At 38.4% G+C, this 17,856-nt stretch overlaps 1 protein-coding gene across 1 annotated transcript in view; it reads right to left on the bottom strand.

The window, feature by feature from the left end:
- Positions 1-17,397, bottom strand: part of MUSK (muscle associated receptor tyrosine kinase) — a 97,247-nt gene extending 79,850 nt beyond the window's left edge. Inside the window, exons 1-2 of the mRNA XM_055579308.1 lie at positions 17,186-17,397; positions 4,184-4,310 (exon numbers count right to left, since the gene is read on the bottom strand). Coding sequence (XP_055435283.1) covers positions 4,184-4,310; positions 17,186-17,264 — 206 coding nt within the window. The 5' untranslated portion in view covers positions 17,265-17,397. The remainder of the gene's footprint in view (positions 1-4,183; positions 4,311-17,185) is intronic.
- Between the last annotated feature and the right edge of the window lie 459 nt (positions 17,398-17,856).

Here is a 17,856-nt window from a genome sequence, read left to right as displayed (position 1 = left end):
CGAAAGGTGATGTCTATTGATAGGACCCACCCAACATAAAATTTACTTTATTTAGGAAAGTATATCATTACCCAAGATATGAGTCCTCTCCCATATTTACTGGGAATAGCAGCTAGATAATGAACACACAAACACGCACATACATGTGACTTGCAGAAAGGGACTAACAGATACACACTACTATATATAAAATTGATAAACAACAGGGACCTGTTGAATAGCTCAAGGAAATATATTCAATATATTATAATAACCTATCATGGAACAGAATCTGAAAAAGAGTATACAAATACACAAACACACACACGCACACACACACTGAATCACTTTGCTATACACCTAAAACTAACACGACATTGTAAATCAGCTATGTGTGTGCTGTGCTCAGTCGCTCAGTCACGTCCAACTCTTTGTGAGCCCCTGGACAGTAGCCCACCAGGCTTCTCTCTCCATGGAATTTTCCAGGCAAGAATTCTGGAGCAGGTTGCCATTTCCTGCTCTGGGGGATCTTCCTGACCCAAGGATTGAACCTGCATCTCCTGTGTCTCCTGCATTGGCAGGAAGATTCTTTACCACTGTGCCACCTGGTAAGTCCCAAATCAACTACACTTCAATTTAAAAAATAGAAAAAAAGGGAAGGGTTAAATATATATATATATTGAATTAACTAACAGTTGACTAAGTATTTGTTCATTTATTAATCAAATGTTTGCTGAGTGCCTAACAAGTGCCAGGCACAATTCTAGTTCTGTGGGATACATAGGGAGCAAAAGAGGCTCAAACTGTAAAAATTATGTTTTACATATATTATCTCACTAAATGGCATGCAACCTGATCATTAAGAAGGGAATTAGGACAATGGAAAGAAATATGAGGGGAAATGTCAACCTAAAAGTGAGTTTTATGACCAAATAAAAATGCTTTATGCAACAAGTATATATTAAGCAGAGTAACCCCCCCTCAAAGATCCATGTCTTAATCCCCAGAACCTGTGAATATGTTAACCTTACACAGCAAAAGGGATTTTGCAGATGTCAAGAATCTTAAAATGAGTATCATGAATTATCCAGATGGGCCCTATGTAATCATGCATACTTGCATGCTACATCACTTCAGTCATGTCTGAGTCTTTGCAACCTATCAACCAGGACTGCAGCCTGCCAGGCTTCTCTGTCCGTGGGATTCTCCAGGCAAGAAAACTGGACTGGGTGGCCATGCCCTCTTCCAGGGGAATCTTCCTGACGCAGAGATCAAACCCACATCTCTTAGGTCTCCTGCACTGGCAGGCAGAGTCTTAAGCACTCGTGCCACCTAATACTGAGGGTCCTTAAAAGATGGGAGAGGGAAGCAGGGGGATCAGAGAATGAGATGTGATGAGACTGGAGTTATGCAGCTGCTGGCTTTCAAAATGGAGCAAAGGGCCAAGAAATGCAGGCAAGAAGTCAGATTTTCCTCTAGTGCCTCCAGAAAGAATGCAGCCCTGTCAACACCTTGATTTTAGCCCAAAGAGACCGATTTCAGACTTCTAAACTCCAGAACTGTGAGATAATAAATTTGTGTTGTATCAAACCACTAATTTTATGGTAATTTGTTACAGTAGAAATGGAAAAAAAATAATACAACCTGAAAACAAAAAATGTAGAGGAAATGGATTCTTGGTTTCGAATTTGATGGATGGCCCCCATCACACACTGATCTTAAAGAGGAAAAAGAGATATAGTAATTTTTGGTCTATGTGACTAAGGATGATATAATCACTGGGTAGTTCATTAAATCACATTAAATAACGGGATAGCCAAGATACTGACTCTCATGTAAATTTTGCTTTGCTTTTGTTTTTTGCTATGTTTAAGTTTGCATAGAAAATGTGAATATTGAAATATTTTGCAGATGTGCTTGTGAACTAAGAGTCCAGCCACTCTGTGAAATAGAAACTTTCAAGATTTATAATCAGTTGTATCATTGCTGCTTAAAGTATATAAATTGCTTGTAGATTTGAGGGACATAAGTATTTATAATTTTCAAAATATAAATTATTTTCCTCTTTCTTATTGAAGTATAGTTGATTTACAACATTATATTAGTTTCAGGTGTACATAGCCTAGTGATTCAGTATGTTTACAGATTATACTCCATTAAAAGTTATTACAAGATAATGGCTATAGTTCCCTGTGCTATGCGGTATATCCTGTTGCTCATTTATTTTCTACATAGCAGTCCCAAGTGGGGCTAGTGTGAAGAAGCTGCCTGCCAATGCAGGAGCTGAAAGAGGTGCAGGTTGGATCCCTGGGTCAGGAAGATCCCCTAGAGAAGAAAATGGCAAACCAATGCAGTAATCTTGCTTGGAGAATCTCATGGACAGAGGAGGCCGGTGGGCTGCAGTCCGTGGAGTTGCAAAGAGCTGGACCTGACTGAAGCAACAGTATACACACATGCACACACACACACACACACGTATCTCTTAATCCCACACCCCTAACTTGCACTCCCCTTCCCCTTCCCTCTCCCCTTTGGTAACCATTAGTTTGTTTTCTATGTGAGTCTCTTTCTGTTTTGCACATACATTCATTTGTATTACTTTTTAGGTTCCATCTGTGGGTGGTAGCATAGTCTTTGCGGTTCTCTGACTTATTTCATTAAGCATAATATTCTCTTAAACCCATACACCCTGGTGCAAATGACAGAATTTCATCCTTTTTTATGGCTGAGTAAGATTCCATTGTAAATATATACCACATCTTCTTTACCTATTCATCTGTTATGGACACTTGGGTTTCTTCCATATCTTGGCTATTGGAAATAGTACTGCTATGAATTTGGGGTGCATGTACTTTTTCAAATTAGTGTTTTCATTTTTTTTTTTGGATATATACCCTGGAGTAGAATTACGAGATCATACAATACGTATATTATTAGCTTTTTGAGATGCCTCCATACTGTTTTCCAGAGAGGCCACACCAACTTGCATTCTCATCAATAGTGTGTAAGCGTTTCATTTTCTCCATATCCTCTCCAACATTTGTTATTTGTAGACTTTTTGATGATAGTCGACCCAACTGGTATGAGGTGATATATTGTTCTTTCTCTAATAACTAGTGATGTTGAGCATCTCTTTTTGTGCCTGTTGGCTGTCTGTATGTCTTTGTGAAGGATGTCTAGTCAGCTCTTTTGCCCATTTTTTGAGTGGGTTTTTTGTTTTTATTTTTGGATATTGAGTTGTAGAAGCAGTTTATGTATTTTGGATATTAACTCCTTATTGGTTATATAATTTGCAAATATTTTCTCCCATTCTGTAGGTTGTCTTTTTATTTTATTGGGTATTTTAAATTGATTTAATAAACTGTATTTCAAGCAGCTTAATTTGGTTTATAAGCCTTCCTATTCCAGGATTTCTGAGATAGCTTGCCTGATAGAGTACTTGAAGGCTTCCATAGCCCAGGGTAATTTCCCACATTACAGCATATATAATAGGAGGAAATACAAAATTTCAGTTAGAGTTTAGTGAAAACAAACACATAATTTTTCCCCATCCAAGTTCATGGACCCCAGCCTATGGAGCAGTTAAACAGTCTAGCCCTAACTCAAGGTATGTGGCCTTCTAGAAAGCTCGTGGTTCCCTTTGTTATGGATATTTTGGAGTATTTTTGGTGAGATAGCTATTGTAATGAGGAAAGGATAGCATAACCTTTATATGCCAAGTAGAAATTTTACTGTTTGAGAGGTTACCTCACTATATACATCAGGAGTCCTTTCTGACTTTCAAAAGAAAAAGTAATGGTTACCTAGAGGTCAGATTCCTAGACAACATGCCTGACTTGATTGGGATATTGAAAGTTCAGGAAATGAGGCTGATCCCTATTAACTCCCCAGAATGTCCTGGAACATGTACCCCCAGAATTAGTATACCATGGTGTTTTCTAATTACTGTGAAATTTCCTCTAGGACCTAACCTGGAACTAGGAAACAGCCCTGACTCTGCCATATCAGTTAAATCACTTTCCATTGGACAACTCCCTTAACCTCACTGAAGTTCAGATCTTACATTTATGAAATGTGGGAGTTACATTTTAAATATTCTAGAAGGTGAACTTTAGTACTGCCAAGAGCTGTGATTGCTTTTACGACAAAGATAAATCCCAAGGCAGCCTTGGTCATTCTTGGTGAAAAAAGGCAGAATACTTACTTAATGAGAATTTTATTTCTGGTCCAGGAAATTTCAGGCTGGGGGTAGGATTCCACCGCACACATGAAAGTAGCAACTTCTTCAACTAAGGCATCCACTGTTTCAAGAGGAGTGGTGATGACAGGGGCTGAAAGGAGAGGAGACGTGAAAGGCGAGCATTCTCGCAATACTGTCCTAACCCTTCTGTAAGCAGTCAGGCTTCCTTATGGCTCAGCTGGTAAAGAACCCGCCTGCAATGTGGGAGACCTGGGTTCAATCCCTGGGTTGGGAAGATCCCCTGGAGAAGAGAACAGCTACCCACTCCAGTATTCTAACCTGGAGAATTCCACGGTCTAGATAGTCCACGGGATCACAAAGAGTCAGACACGACTGAGCGAATCTCACTTTCACTGGAAGCAGAGGCCACAACGGACCTGAATAAGAATGATGTTGCCCCAGAGCAAAAATTTGCCAAAAGGGAGGAAGGATTTTATACAGAGGATTTTGTTGCTTCTTTCAAACTAAACATTTGAGAATCAAAAGAGGAGGCTCTCAGGAGAGTTGGGCTTAGAATTTATTATATGTGAGTGGAGGCAGAGCCTGGTTTTGTGAAGCCCAAAGTTAATATAATTTAGATATCCTTTTAAGGAAAAAATATATAAAATTATGGATACAAAATATCTATTGCCTCCCTGACATCAATCAACTGGAAGGAAAGTGTCACTGATGGGAAGTTAGTGTGAAAAGAGGAAGCCATCTTAACAATTCCTGTTTAAAAATAGTATTTTCCAAATTTCAATAAAACATGTTGATGTATATTATTCATATTGTATTTTATTCAATAAAATATAATATGAACACTTTACTAGAGACCTTTGGAGGTCTTCAAAGGGGGCTCCTGCAAATGAGAGGCTTTGAAGCTAAAGCTTCATTGGATTTATAGAGGATCCACATAGCTACAAACAAATAGATTAGGAAAAGACTCAATAATATAAAGGCAAATAATCCAAAATAACCCAAACAAAAAAAAATGAGCAAAGAAGCTGAATCAACCTGTTTCCAAACAATATGTACAGATGGACAGCAAGCACATAAAAGGTACTGAACATTATTAGCCTTTAAGGAAATGCAAATCAAAACCACTCTAAGATACTACTTTACATACTGTAGAATGGTTATAAATCAAAAAATACATAATAAATGTTGGCAAGGATGTGGAAAAATTAGAACCTGTGTGCACGGTTGGTGGGAAAGTAAATTGGCACAGCCCCTTGTGTAAAGCAGGATGGTGGTTCCTCAGATAATGAAGCAGAGAATTAATATGTGTGTTAGTCACTCAGTTGTGTTTGACTCTTTGTGACCCCATGGACTGTAGCCCACCAGGCTCCTCTGTTCATGGAATTAATATATCATCCAGAAATTTCACTTCTGGGTATATGTATGTCCAAAATAATTGAAAGCAGTAACTCAAATAGATGGGGCTTCCCAGGTGGCACTAGTGGTAAAGAATGTAGGAGATGTAAATGATGGGGGTCCAATCCCCGGGTTGGGAAGACCCTCTGGAGGAGGAAACAGCAACCCACTCTAGTAGTCTTGCCTGGAGAAAACCATGGACAGAGGAACCTGGCAGACTACAGTCCTTTTAGGTCGCACAGAGTTGGATACGACTTAAATGACTTAGCACACATGCACTCAAATAGATATTTGTACACTGATGCTCAGGCGGCCTAGTGGTAAAGAACCTGCCTGCCCATGCGGGAGACAATAGAGACGCAGGTTGGTCCCTGGGGCAGGAAGATCCCCTGAAGGAGGGCATGGCAACCCACTCCAGTGTCCATGCCTGGAGAATCCCATGAACAGAGGAGCCTGGCAGGCTACAGTCCAGAGGGTCACAAAGAGTCAGACATGACTGAAGTGACTTAGCAAACACGCAGAGGGTGAAAACTCCATGAAATAAGAGCAAACTGGCGCACCGGCCATAGAAAATGCATCCATAGTGGCTGGATCAATTTACATTCTCACCAACAGTGCAAGAGGGTTCCCTTTTCTCCACATCCTCTCCAGCATTTATTGTTTGATTTTTTTGACAATGGCCGTTCTGACTCGTGTGAGGTGGTACATCATTGTAGGGGAAAAAAATGCATTCTGTTTCTAAATGAAACTTATCTTTTCAGTAAACTCAGAGGCTGAGGGTCCTTTTAACCCATATCTCTTCTATGAGTGTAAATTTTTTCACGAGGTCCAGTTCAAGTATCATCTGCTCCCAATCTCCCTGACTTGCTAGACAGAACCATATACCCTTTTCTTTACCCTTGGGTCATCCTATTTATGTCACTCTTATAGTGCTTGCCACACATATGCTCTTAGAATGATTTGTTTATGTTTCTGTCCCATGCTAAGTTATAAACACCTTGACCTTTGGGTCAGGAACCATGTCTCAGACCTCTCTCTCTCCGGAGGGCTAGCACAGTGACTAATGTATTGTTTAAATAAACCAAACTCTATTTCTGAGACCTTTATAAAGGGCATAAATTTTCTTTAAGATTGAGAAGAGAATAGCTGAAAGAAGAGGGCAGAATTTTTAGGTGAGATGACATCTTTTATATTTTGTATCTCCTCCAACTTTGCACTAAAATAACCATTAAAATATACAGAATGCAGTACAAAGAAATAAAGAATGAAAAGTATTAATAGTTAAGAGACATAAAGATAGACAAAAATTAATAAACTTCTAATAGAAGTCCAGAAATAAAATAAAAGAAATAGCATAGAAGTAATATGTAAAAGGGTAAATTGCTGATTATTTTTCAAACTTGAAAAATAAAGCAGAATCTTCAGGTTGAAAGTTTCCACCAAGCATCAAGCCAGGTAAAGAAAAATTAATTCATTCTTAGATACACTATATTAAAACTGTAGAAAATTAAAGATAAAATATTGAACCTTACTAGAAAGAAAAGATCAATTACTTTAAGAAGAATGCCAATTAGGCTCACTTGGTATTATTTGGCAACAACTGATACCAAAAGGCATTGGAGTAATAGTTTTAAAAGGTTGAGAAAAAAAATAATAACTGCTAGCCTGGAATTCTATAGCCAGCTTAGATAATCATTTTTAAAATGAAGACAAAATAAACATGCAGACAAATGTTTACCACTGAGACCTTCTCTGAAACAGTTACCCAAAGTATATAATCTCTGTAAGAAATAACTTGTACCCAAAAGAAAGGGGCCAGGGACAAGAAACTATAGTAAGCATTTGTTGTTGTTCAATTATTAAGTTATGTCTGACTCTTTTGCGACCCTGTTATCTGTAATCTGCCATGCTCCTCTGTCCATGGGATTTTCCAGGCAAGAATACTGGAGCAGGTTGCCATTTCCTTCTTCAGGGGTCTTCCTGACCCAGGGATCGAACCTGCGTCTCCTGGATTGGCAGGAGGATTATTTACAACTGAGCCACTATACTAAGCATGCTGCTGCTGCTGGGGCTAAGTCACCTCAGTCCTGTCCGACTCTGCAACCCCATAGACGGCAGCCCACCAGGCTCCCCCGTCCCTGGGATTCTCCAGGCAAGAACACTGGAGTGGGTTGCCATTTCCTTCTCCACATAGTAAGCATAGATGGTGGTAAAATATAACTGCAATTTTAGATATTGTGGAATATATATTTTTAAAGCTCAATAATTTTTATGTTTAAAAAAAGCAGAACTAGAATTCTAGATATACAATTATAAGATGAAAATATAGGGAAGTAGTTCAGCAGATTATTAAAACACTCTAAGTTCTTTTCTATAAGCAGGAAGATGACAAATACTGAATAACTACAAACATGGGGAGATAATATAAAGTTAGAGGCATACTGTTAAAATTTCCCTAATTCTTACCACCAAAATAATAGATTAAAAATCAAAATTTCCAAAGCAGCAGGAGAACAAAAGGAACTAAAACTGTATCAATTAAAAAAAAAAATAAAGAAGCAGAAAAGGATAAATGAGCCAAGAACATGTATGGTTAACAGAAGATACAAATTAATTTGTAATAAACATGCCCAAATACATCCGAAATCACAGTAAACACCCATGGTATGAACTGATCTGGAGAAAGACAGATACATGATTAAAAAAACACAAAAGACATATCTAATTATTTTAAAACAAATGCTGCAAATAAAGAGAATGGAAAATATATACGAAGTAAAAACTACTCAAAGTGATAAAGCAATAGAGTAATAGTACTAATATAAGATGAACTTCAATATAAAGTGATAAGTAAGCATTTGAAGAGTGAAGAAAGACTTCTTAATGATAAAAGAAACAATCCATCAACAAGATAACAATCATGACATTTAATTATTTAAAAATATAGACTCAGGACTTCTGGTAGTCCAGTGGTTAAAGAATCCGCCTTGCAATGCAGGGGATGCAGGATCAATCCCTGGTCCAGGAACTAAGATCCCACATGCTGCTGGGCAACTGAAGCCCATGCACACCACAGTTGCACTGAGCCTGCAACACCACAGCTAGAGAGTCCATGGGCTGCAAGGAAACGTCCCAAGTGCCGCAGCTAAGACCCAACACAGCCAAATTAAATAAGTAAGTAAGTAATTTAATAAATATAGACTCAAACAACTCAAACTTAAATTAGTATTACCAGGAGATATTATAATGAAGTAATAGGCTCAGATGGAGAAGGCAATGGCAACCCACTCCAGTACTCTTGCCTGGGAGATCCCATGGATGGAGGAGCCTGGTAGGCTGCAGTCCATGGTGTCGCTAAGAGTCAGACACAACTGAGCGACTTCACTTTCACTTTTCACTTTCATGCATTGGAGAAGGAGATGGCAACCCACTCCAGTGTTCTTGCCTGGAGAATCCCAGGGATGGGGGAGCCTGGTGGGCTGACATCTATGGGGTCGCACAGAGTCAGACATGACTGAAGTGACTTAGCAGCAATAGGCTCCAAAAATTTTAAAGAAAATTATACACACATACACACATAGGAGAGAATGGAAAAATTGATGAATTCCAAGATATTATTATCATTTATCTCCTAGTTGTGAGCATTATGTATAATTTTTTATGATTGTCTTGCTATATCTTACAGCAAAATATTATAAGACATATTATATAATATTAAAATATATAAAATGAGTATATATTATTGGGCTTCCCTGGTGGCTCAATAATAAAAACCTAACTGCCAGTGCAGGAGATGCAGGCTCAAATCCCTGGGTCAGGAAGATCCCCTGGAGAAGGAAATGGCAACCCACTCCAGTACTGGATATTCTCTTACCTGGGAAATTCCATGAACAGAGGAGCCTGGCAGGCTAAAGTCCTTGGGGTCACAAAGAGTTGAACATGACTGAACACAGACATGAATATGTATTATCTTCATAATAAAAATGATAGGACATAATCAGAATGCCACAGAAATGTTAATTTTCCAATGCAATGGAAGCAAATTTGTAATGGATAAAAGTTTTCGAAAGTCAACCTCTTAAAAAAAAGGTAGATTTTTCTAAACAACTGATGAACAAAATAAGTGATCAATTGCATAATCACATACATAGTGATTAAAAACATCATATGATAATAAGGTTGTAGGTGATGATGGGCCTGAAGGATAATGGATAATATTGAATGCTTTCATTGTTTAAAAAGAAAGACAGACTACTGAGGAGTTGCGTCCCTGGTGGCTCAGTGGTAAAGAACCCGCCTGCCAGTACAGGAGATGTGGGTTTGATCCCTAGGTGAGGAAGATCCCCTGGAGAAGGAAATGGCAACCCACTCCAGTATTCTTGCCTGGGAAATCCCACAGACAGAATAGCCTGGCAAATTACCGTCTATGGGGTTGCAAAAGAGTCAGACATGACTTAGTGACTAAATAACAACAAAACTGAGGAATTAGACAGTGAGAAGCTCTAGCCCACGGATTGAATCCAAATCCCTGCTCCATCACTTCCCATCTCCACTGAGACACTTAACTAGTTGCCTTGGCCTCTTTAGCTGTAGACAGAGATAACTATAAAACCATTGTTTAAGCTTGACATCAAGATTAAGCGACACTCTTGATGAAAGTGAAAGAGGAGAGTCAAAAAGTTGGCTTAAAACTCATCATACAGAAAACTAAGATCATGGCATCCAGCCCCATCACTTCATGGCAAATAGGTGGGGAAACAATGGAAACAGTGACAGACTTTATTTTCTTTGGCTCCAAAATCACTGCAGATGGTGACTGCAGCTGTGAAATTAAAAGATGCTTGCTACTTGGAAGAAAAGCTATGACAAACCTAGACAGCATGTTAAAAAGCAGAGACATTACTTTGCCAACAAAGGTCCATCTAGTCAAGGCTATGGTTTTTCCAGTGGTCATGTATGGATGTGAGAGTTGGACTATATAGAAAGCTGAGCACTGAAGAACTGATGCTTTTGAAGTGTGGTGTTGGAGAAAACTCTTGAGAGTCCCTTGGACTGCAAGAAGATCAAACCAGTTAATCCTTAAGGAAATCAACCCTGACTATTCATTGGAAGGACTGATGCTGAAGCTGAAACTCCAATACTTTGGCCACCTGATGCGAAGAACTGACTCATTTGAAAAGACCCTGATGCTGGGAAAGATTGGAGGTTGGAGGAGAAGGGATTGACAGAGGATGAGATGGTTGGATGGCATCACTGACTCAATAGACATGAATTTGAGCAAGCTCTAGGAGTTGGTGATGGACAGGGAAGCCTGGTGTGCTACAGTCCATGGGGTGGCAAAGAGTCGGACATGACTGAGCGACTGAACTGACTAAAGCTTGACATGATGATTATGTACAGTAAATAAATGTACATAATGCATTTAACATTGTTCTTGGCTAATAAGGAGTAGTCTATGTTATTTTATTCCATAATTTAGAGACAGAAACCTGAACTATTGAGTTATTCTCCTGGTTTCTGTGGCTCAGCAGGTAGAGAATCCACCTACAATGGAGGAGACACAAGAGAGGCAGGTTTGATCCCTGCATCAGGAAGATCCCCTGGAGGAGGAAATGCTAACCCACTCCAGTACTCTTGCCTGAAAAATCCCATGGACAGAGAAACCTGATGGGCTACAGTCCAAAGGGTGGCAAAGAGTCAGACATAACTGAGCAACTAAGCATCCCCCCAAAAAATCTCAAAATAGAAAGGTATATAGATGAATTTCACTGCACAAAACAGAATAATTGTACTCCTAACTGTACAGAAGTGGAAAAAGAGGCTCACAGCTTTGTCTTCTGTGGTCTGCTGGAACTGGCTTATACTGGCTTGCAGGTGTCAAGTGTTAATTTTTCAGAAATTTAACAAGGCAATTGAATAGAGCCATTATTTAAAACTAAATTATATAAGTTTATGTTTAAAATAACTATGTTAAAAACAAAGAAGTAATACTCAACATTTATCACTTCCTGATTATTTTACTACATTTTTGTATTATCCATGTTATTGGGGCTATTTACATCTAATATCTGTAGAAATTACATACACAGCTGTGCTACTGTACATCTCCCAACTCAGTCTTCGTTGGTACCTTGAAGTTGGCTGTGATTGAAGCATTTGCACAGCAGTCAACAAATGCAACGTATCAGGGCCTTTTTTTTTCCTCAGAGAGGCACTAACCCAGGAGCATATTCTACATTATCAATATCTTCAAATCTTACCATTTACAATGTCTGTATAAATAGCATCCTGTTTATATAACAGTTCCTGGTAGGCAGCAGAATTGCATAAACAATTATATCTATTTTTTAGGGTATTAATATGTTAATAGTCCTGAAAGTATGGGTGACTTTCTCTCTTAGACTTTTGCATATCTTGTTTTCAGTTATCATTCTTAATGCCATGTCTTATTTTTACTAAAACCCACAAACTTGATTGATTAATTTCTTCTCATTCAATATGCAGATCCAGAAGTGACAGAGGAAGCAGATATACTATTGATATTATCTTTCCAGGGAGGTGGTAGAAACTCTGTTGAGGTCAGTTAAAATCGAAATAAATCTTGGAATGTCTTGACAAACTTAAACACAGAGAAATATATGAGTGGTCACTGAGAACAGCTTCCCTTAGTGTTCAGTGGCATGATGGTTTTATGTGAGGTTTGATTCTGTTTTTAATAAGGTTAACATCTAAAATGGATTAAGAACCTACCATCAGCCACAAGTCACACTTTGCCTTCATGATCTTATTTATTTATCACAATATGCATAAAGGCAGAAACTATTATTATTCTCATTTGCAATTGAGGAATGAAGGCTATGCAAGGTTCAGTAACTTATCTAAACAAAATAAGAGCAGGAAGTGATAGAACTGAATTTCATGGGTAAGGTTGATTTAAAATTCTTATCTTTTAACTCTAAGCTATACCATGTCTTCAGTGCAGTACTAGTTACTCACAGACAAGGGAAAAAATAAGACTGACATTAATATCAATTTCTATAAGCAAAATATTGTTGGTTAAGCCCACCTTGCCCACACTCCAAAATTATCCAAACAAATTGCTTTTAAATTTTTACTGACACAATCACATAGTTGTATTTAATGATATTTATAGAATCAGCAGACTGTCTCTGCTTTCTTTCTACTGGCCAGTTTTCATCTCAGCCAGGGCCTATTTAAACTGGGACACTATTTCTCCCCTCTTTTCAAGGACCACATGAACAACAAATACAAAAAAATAAACCCAGTGCTCTTCTGTACCCAAAGAGTAGCTGAACTTGAATACTGGCTCTGGATGAGTTGTAATGTTATCCTTTTATGGACTGTAATGCACAGTCGTTGCCATACCAACTTCAGACTGACCATTTGTGGATTGACATAACCAAATAACTGAGTAAACAGTCAGGTGTATTTGCTCCTTTCTGATCTAGTAAAATTAGGGCTCAGACTTGGAACATATTCATGCTTTTCTAGCATCATGAATACAGTATTGTTTTTTCAGTATGAGAAAACACATGGGTATTAGAAAATTTTCAAATCCCCCACAGAAAGAGGATATTCAGTATTGCTCATCATTTGTCATATCTTAGAAAAGACACATACTTCTGGTGATGTAATCAAATATGTTATTTTTTTATTATGAAGTCTCTGGAACTTATATATGGTTCATTGATAATCTCAGTAGTTACTGTGCTATGTTGAGTCACTTATTAATGGCATATCATTAATTCTTTGTCACAGAACATACTCTTGGTCTTTGCCTTCAGAAATGACAGTGAGGACAGGAAGGTAGGAATTCTGGGTCGGTCTGTTAGAATTTCTGAAATGACCTTTCCTAGGGGCATCCCTTCGGTATTAAGGTATGATTTCATAGGGACTCATCTGAAATGTGCCTGTTCCCCAGGAGGGGTCATTTCCCCAGTGGCTGACAGTCCTCAGCATAGTGTATAACATTGTAAGCTGAACACTGGTAGGTGCTTCATCTTAGGAGAAAACTGAGGCTCACAGTGAAGGCCTCTTTTCCTGAAAGACACACAAAGAGGCATTGGGGACTAGAAAAAGGAAGTTGATCTTAACATTGTTTTCAAGGCCTGAAGTATCCTCCTTTCACTTTCTTCATTTTTTGGCTTAGACTGCATGCTTTGTTGACATATCCTCTCAGCTCCCTTACCCTCTAGTCCTTCAGCTGCACTGACCCTGGAAAGTACCAGTCTTGAACTAATCCAACCAGCTGTCCTCACTGCTCCTATGTTCACAAAGTTATTGTTGAATAAAGTAATACAAGGGTGAAGATCAGGACCACTTATGGGGGTGCAGTCCCCAACCCCAGCATGGACATGTGGTCCTTCTACATTCTCTGGTCCACTTCTCTCATCTCTCTGAATGGGATCACTTCCTTTAGGTCCTCTACTCATCCCTCACTTACCACTTTCCCCCAATAACGTCATGTCCTATTTCACCGAGAAATTGCCTACTTCACCACTGGATTTGTGGTAAAAATCTTGCCATTTCTGCACTTTGTCTGTTCTTTAAAGTCAATAATATTTAAAGCAACCGTTGTTTCCCCAAACATGGGATGAGTTAGTCTTTCAGTGTATGTCAATATAAAACATTCATCCAGTACTCGGTGTCCCGGATTTCAGTGACAGCTATGTCCGTTCTGACTTAGTCATATGTCAAATCTGTGAATCCTATCCCTGTATACATATGATTTAGAAGAAATTCTTACTAACATATATCTAAAGATAAATCACTTAAGACTCAAGAACCTCTAGGTATGATAGTAATGGGATAATTTTAAGAGTGGAGTTTAGACAGGAGTTCTTTGTGCATAGAACAGATTCAAAGCTGTTTCATGAACTCCCATACTCCTACAGAAAATCCCACTCTACACTTAGTACTCCCTGATAAAGTGTTAAATATTTTTGAAAAATGTGGTTAACACGAGTGTTCAATGAAATGTTGGCTATTTTCATACATGACTGTTTATAAAATCCTCTGCCTTGTGGTTTGATACTGAGCTCATGATTGAAAGTATCACCAGATGAAATGATTCAGAAAGACAGTGAACGTTCCCTTTGTCTTTGAACATTAGGAATCTCAATTAAACTAAAACTATAATAATAATAAGCTCTTCTACAAAGTTGGTTATTAATTTTATTGAAGAAATCATATGCTGATGATCAGATAAGAATCCACGGAATACTCTTGCACTATTTTAACTGTGTCCGTTTACTTTATGATATATTATGGTGCAGATGTCTTGATTCATTCACAATAAGGGACTTAGTAAAAAGGAGTACCACCTAAAAAACCTCTTCCCATTATTGCCTTCTGCCAAGAATAGAGAAAACAACTAGAGATATTTTGTGTAGCATAATTTCATTACTGTTGATAGTACTGAAATAATCACATATTAATGTGTTTTTTGTACCAACATATTCCATGCGCTTCAACATGTAAAATGTTAAGGATTGTATTTTCATGATAGTGTTTATTCTCAGAGCTGGTAAGTGTAGTTAATAAATGTTGGCTCTTCCAGGCCTGGTGTTTTGGCTAAGGCTGATGTTAAACCCATATTAATTTAGTTTTTTCAATAATACTTAAATACTCTGTTTGAGTAGGATAGGCAAAAATATTGCTTTAATTTTTTGAGTTTACATTCTCATTAAAGCAGTAAATAAATTATAAACAAACAAAGTTAGGGTAACAGTCTGGCTATTTTATTTGGGGCTCAGGATTTTGGCTTTGTTATGTTTATGCCACTATATTTTGTGACGTTTTCAAAATAGAAACAGTGCGCTTTACCTATAAAGTTTGGAAACTACAGATCATCTCTTTATAGATAGAAATTAGGAGGCTGGGTTTGGTTTTTCTCATGCATGGGATTCTAATTTGAATTAGAAAATCAATTGTCGTGTTCCTTGTAAGACTGAATGCCAGTACATTTTAGCATCTAACCATGTCATTTTTATGTAACTTTATGGTTTAGAATAGCACAAATAAATTTACAACAATCCATAAGTCCAAACATCCAGGTGCTGCCCTTCCGGACATCCGTTGTATGATCAGGAAGTATTAAAATAATCTGAAGCCAATGTTAAGTCTTTCTGGCTATTATTAGCTATTTGAAAAGATATAGATTCTCTTTTATCTGGAGGTACCTTAAAGTATTAGTTGACAAAAGTTTAAATGCATTGAACAATACCCTTTTGTGCAGATAAAATAGAAAAAGAAAGCAATGAAACAACATAAATCTATGAAATCAGACTGTTGGTGAAAAAAGCTCTATCTTCTTAGTATGTGAATTTTGACCTTGTGGTACCAGAAATTCTAGTGAACCACAAAATCTACACTACATTTTCCATCTAACATACAATATGACTACCTTCGCTTATCTACACAATACAAACCCATTCAGTTCTTTGGTAAAGTAATATGAAGGGAAAATAATTCATTTGAATGTGTCATAAATTAACAGAACTCTTTTACTCTAGTGTAATGTGTTTAATTCCCTGGTGGCTCAATGGTAAAGAATCTGCCTACCAATGCAAGAGACGGGGGTTCAGTCCCTGCGTTGGGAAGATTCCCTGGAGAAGGAAATGGCAACCCACTCCAGTATTCTTGCCTGGAGAAGCCCATGGACAGAGGAGCCTGACTGGTTCACAAAAGAGTTGGACATGCCTGAGCTACTAAACAACAGTCCATTTAATCAGAAATCTTTTTAATGTTATTCCATTTGCTTTCTCATGTCTTTGTAAAAAGACTTCAGTGAAGCTCTCAGTCACTTTGCAAATCACCTATTTTCCTGTCTTTCTTCCTGATTTGAAATACACTAGTCTCATTTTCATAATACGCTGGCCAGAAACTGTGGACATTCTTGCTACTGCAACAGGTGTTTGTCAGTTTCTTAAGTTGCTTTCCTTTCCCCTGAGGTGGTGTTATTTCCGGTACATTCCAAAGCCTCTGAAAAAAAAAAACCTTTCCCAGTCTCTTGCCAAACCAAATCATGACTCCAGCCTCCTATGGAGAACCCGTTGTTCTTCAGACTTTTATAGGCAATTTGTGTGCGTCTTTCTCTAATTTTTATTTGGGCGGAACTCAAATATTGATTAAGAGTTTTGCGAAGCTGAAACTGAAAATGGAAGTGATTTTTGTTCAGAAGCAAACACTCTGGATGTCTGGGAGTGGGATTGATACATTCCTGGCAAACCTGATGTAAAAAGGTTTTCATCATCCCTTTAGACCACCCTGAAGTTTGACATAAACATAAACAAACTGACCTCAATAACTTGCAGTCTACCTGTTAATGTTTCCCTTACGAGTGAGGACTCTGTATGCACTGAGCGGCTAAACTTTTTATTGTAGAGCTTAAGCAGGGGACGGATAGCAGTAGAATGGAGACCATCCATCAACCGCTTATTTATATAGCTTTCTATCTCTCCATATACTACACCCCCACTTCACCAAGTAAAACCCAAGCCTGCCCTCATGAACCAGTCATGATCGGAACACACGCATGCAGTTTAGAACTGTCACAAGGCAACAGGAGACAAGAGTGCTGAAACCAACCTTTTGGAAGTTTCTCAGTCCCGCTGAAGGCAACCAAAGTAAGAATATGTACCAGTGGAATGTTGACGAACTCTCTCATGATTAATCCAGGCTCAGGCAGCAGAAAGTTCTTTCTGGACAACGCAAGGAAAATGCCTCCACCGTTTACATTTTAAAGCATAGTTTGTTCCAAAAGGGTCGTCTGCTAATGACTGTTTGTGTCAGCAGCTCCGCTGGCTCTAAGTATAATCAGGAATTCTCAGACTTGGCTGTAATGATAGACACGGCCAGCTGGTGAGTATCCCCTTAGGCCAGTAATGCAAGTGTAGGGCTGGAGGAACAAGGGAAAGAAAATCCCTCTAGAATCCCTTTTAAGACAGTAGCAGAAGGACAATACCAGATGCCTTTTGTAACCATCATTGTATTCCCTGAAGTATAGTTTTCCTGATCTTCTGAGTCAGCTCATCATCTCTCCTGCACTCATCTCAGAACTCTGGATGTATCTGAACATGATTCCTCCCCAGTTCTCACTCCCCCACCTGCATCCATCCCATAATTAATTCCTACAGATTGTACCAACTTGATATGCCTTGATTTCCTCCCTCCTTTGATTCTCACTAGTCTCAGCCTACCCCAGCCTCCCTTTCAGACATTCATCTTCTTGGAATGATGGTAACCTCCTATCTGTTCTC

Source organism: Bubalus kerabau, chromosome 4, assembly GCF_029407905.1.
Source record: "Bubalus kerabau isolate K-KA32 ecotype Philippines breed swamp buffalo chromosome 4, PCC_UOA_SB_1v2, whole genome shotgun sequence".
Lineage (NCBI taxonomy): Eukaryota > Metazoa > Chordata > Mammalia > Artiodactyla > Bovidae > Bubalus > Bubalus kerabau.
The sequence above is the reverse complement of the archived record's forward strand: the minus strand, read 5'-3'. Positions and strand labels throughout refer to the sequence as shown.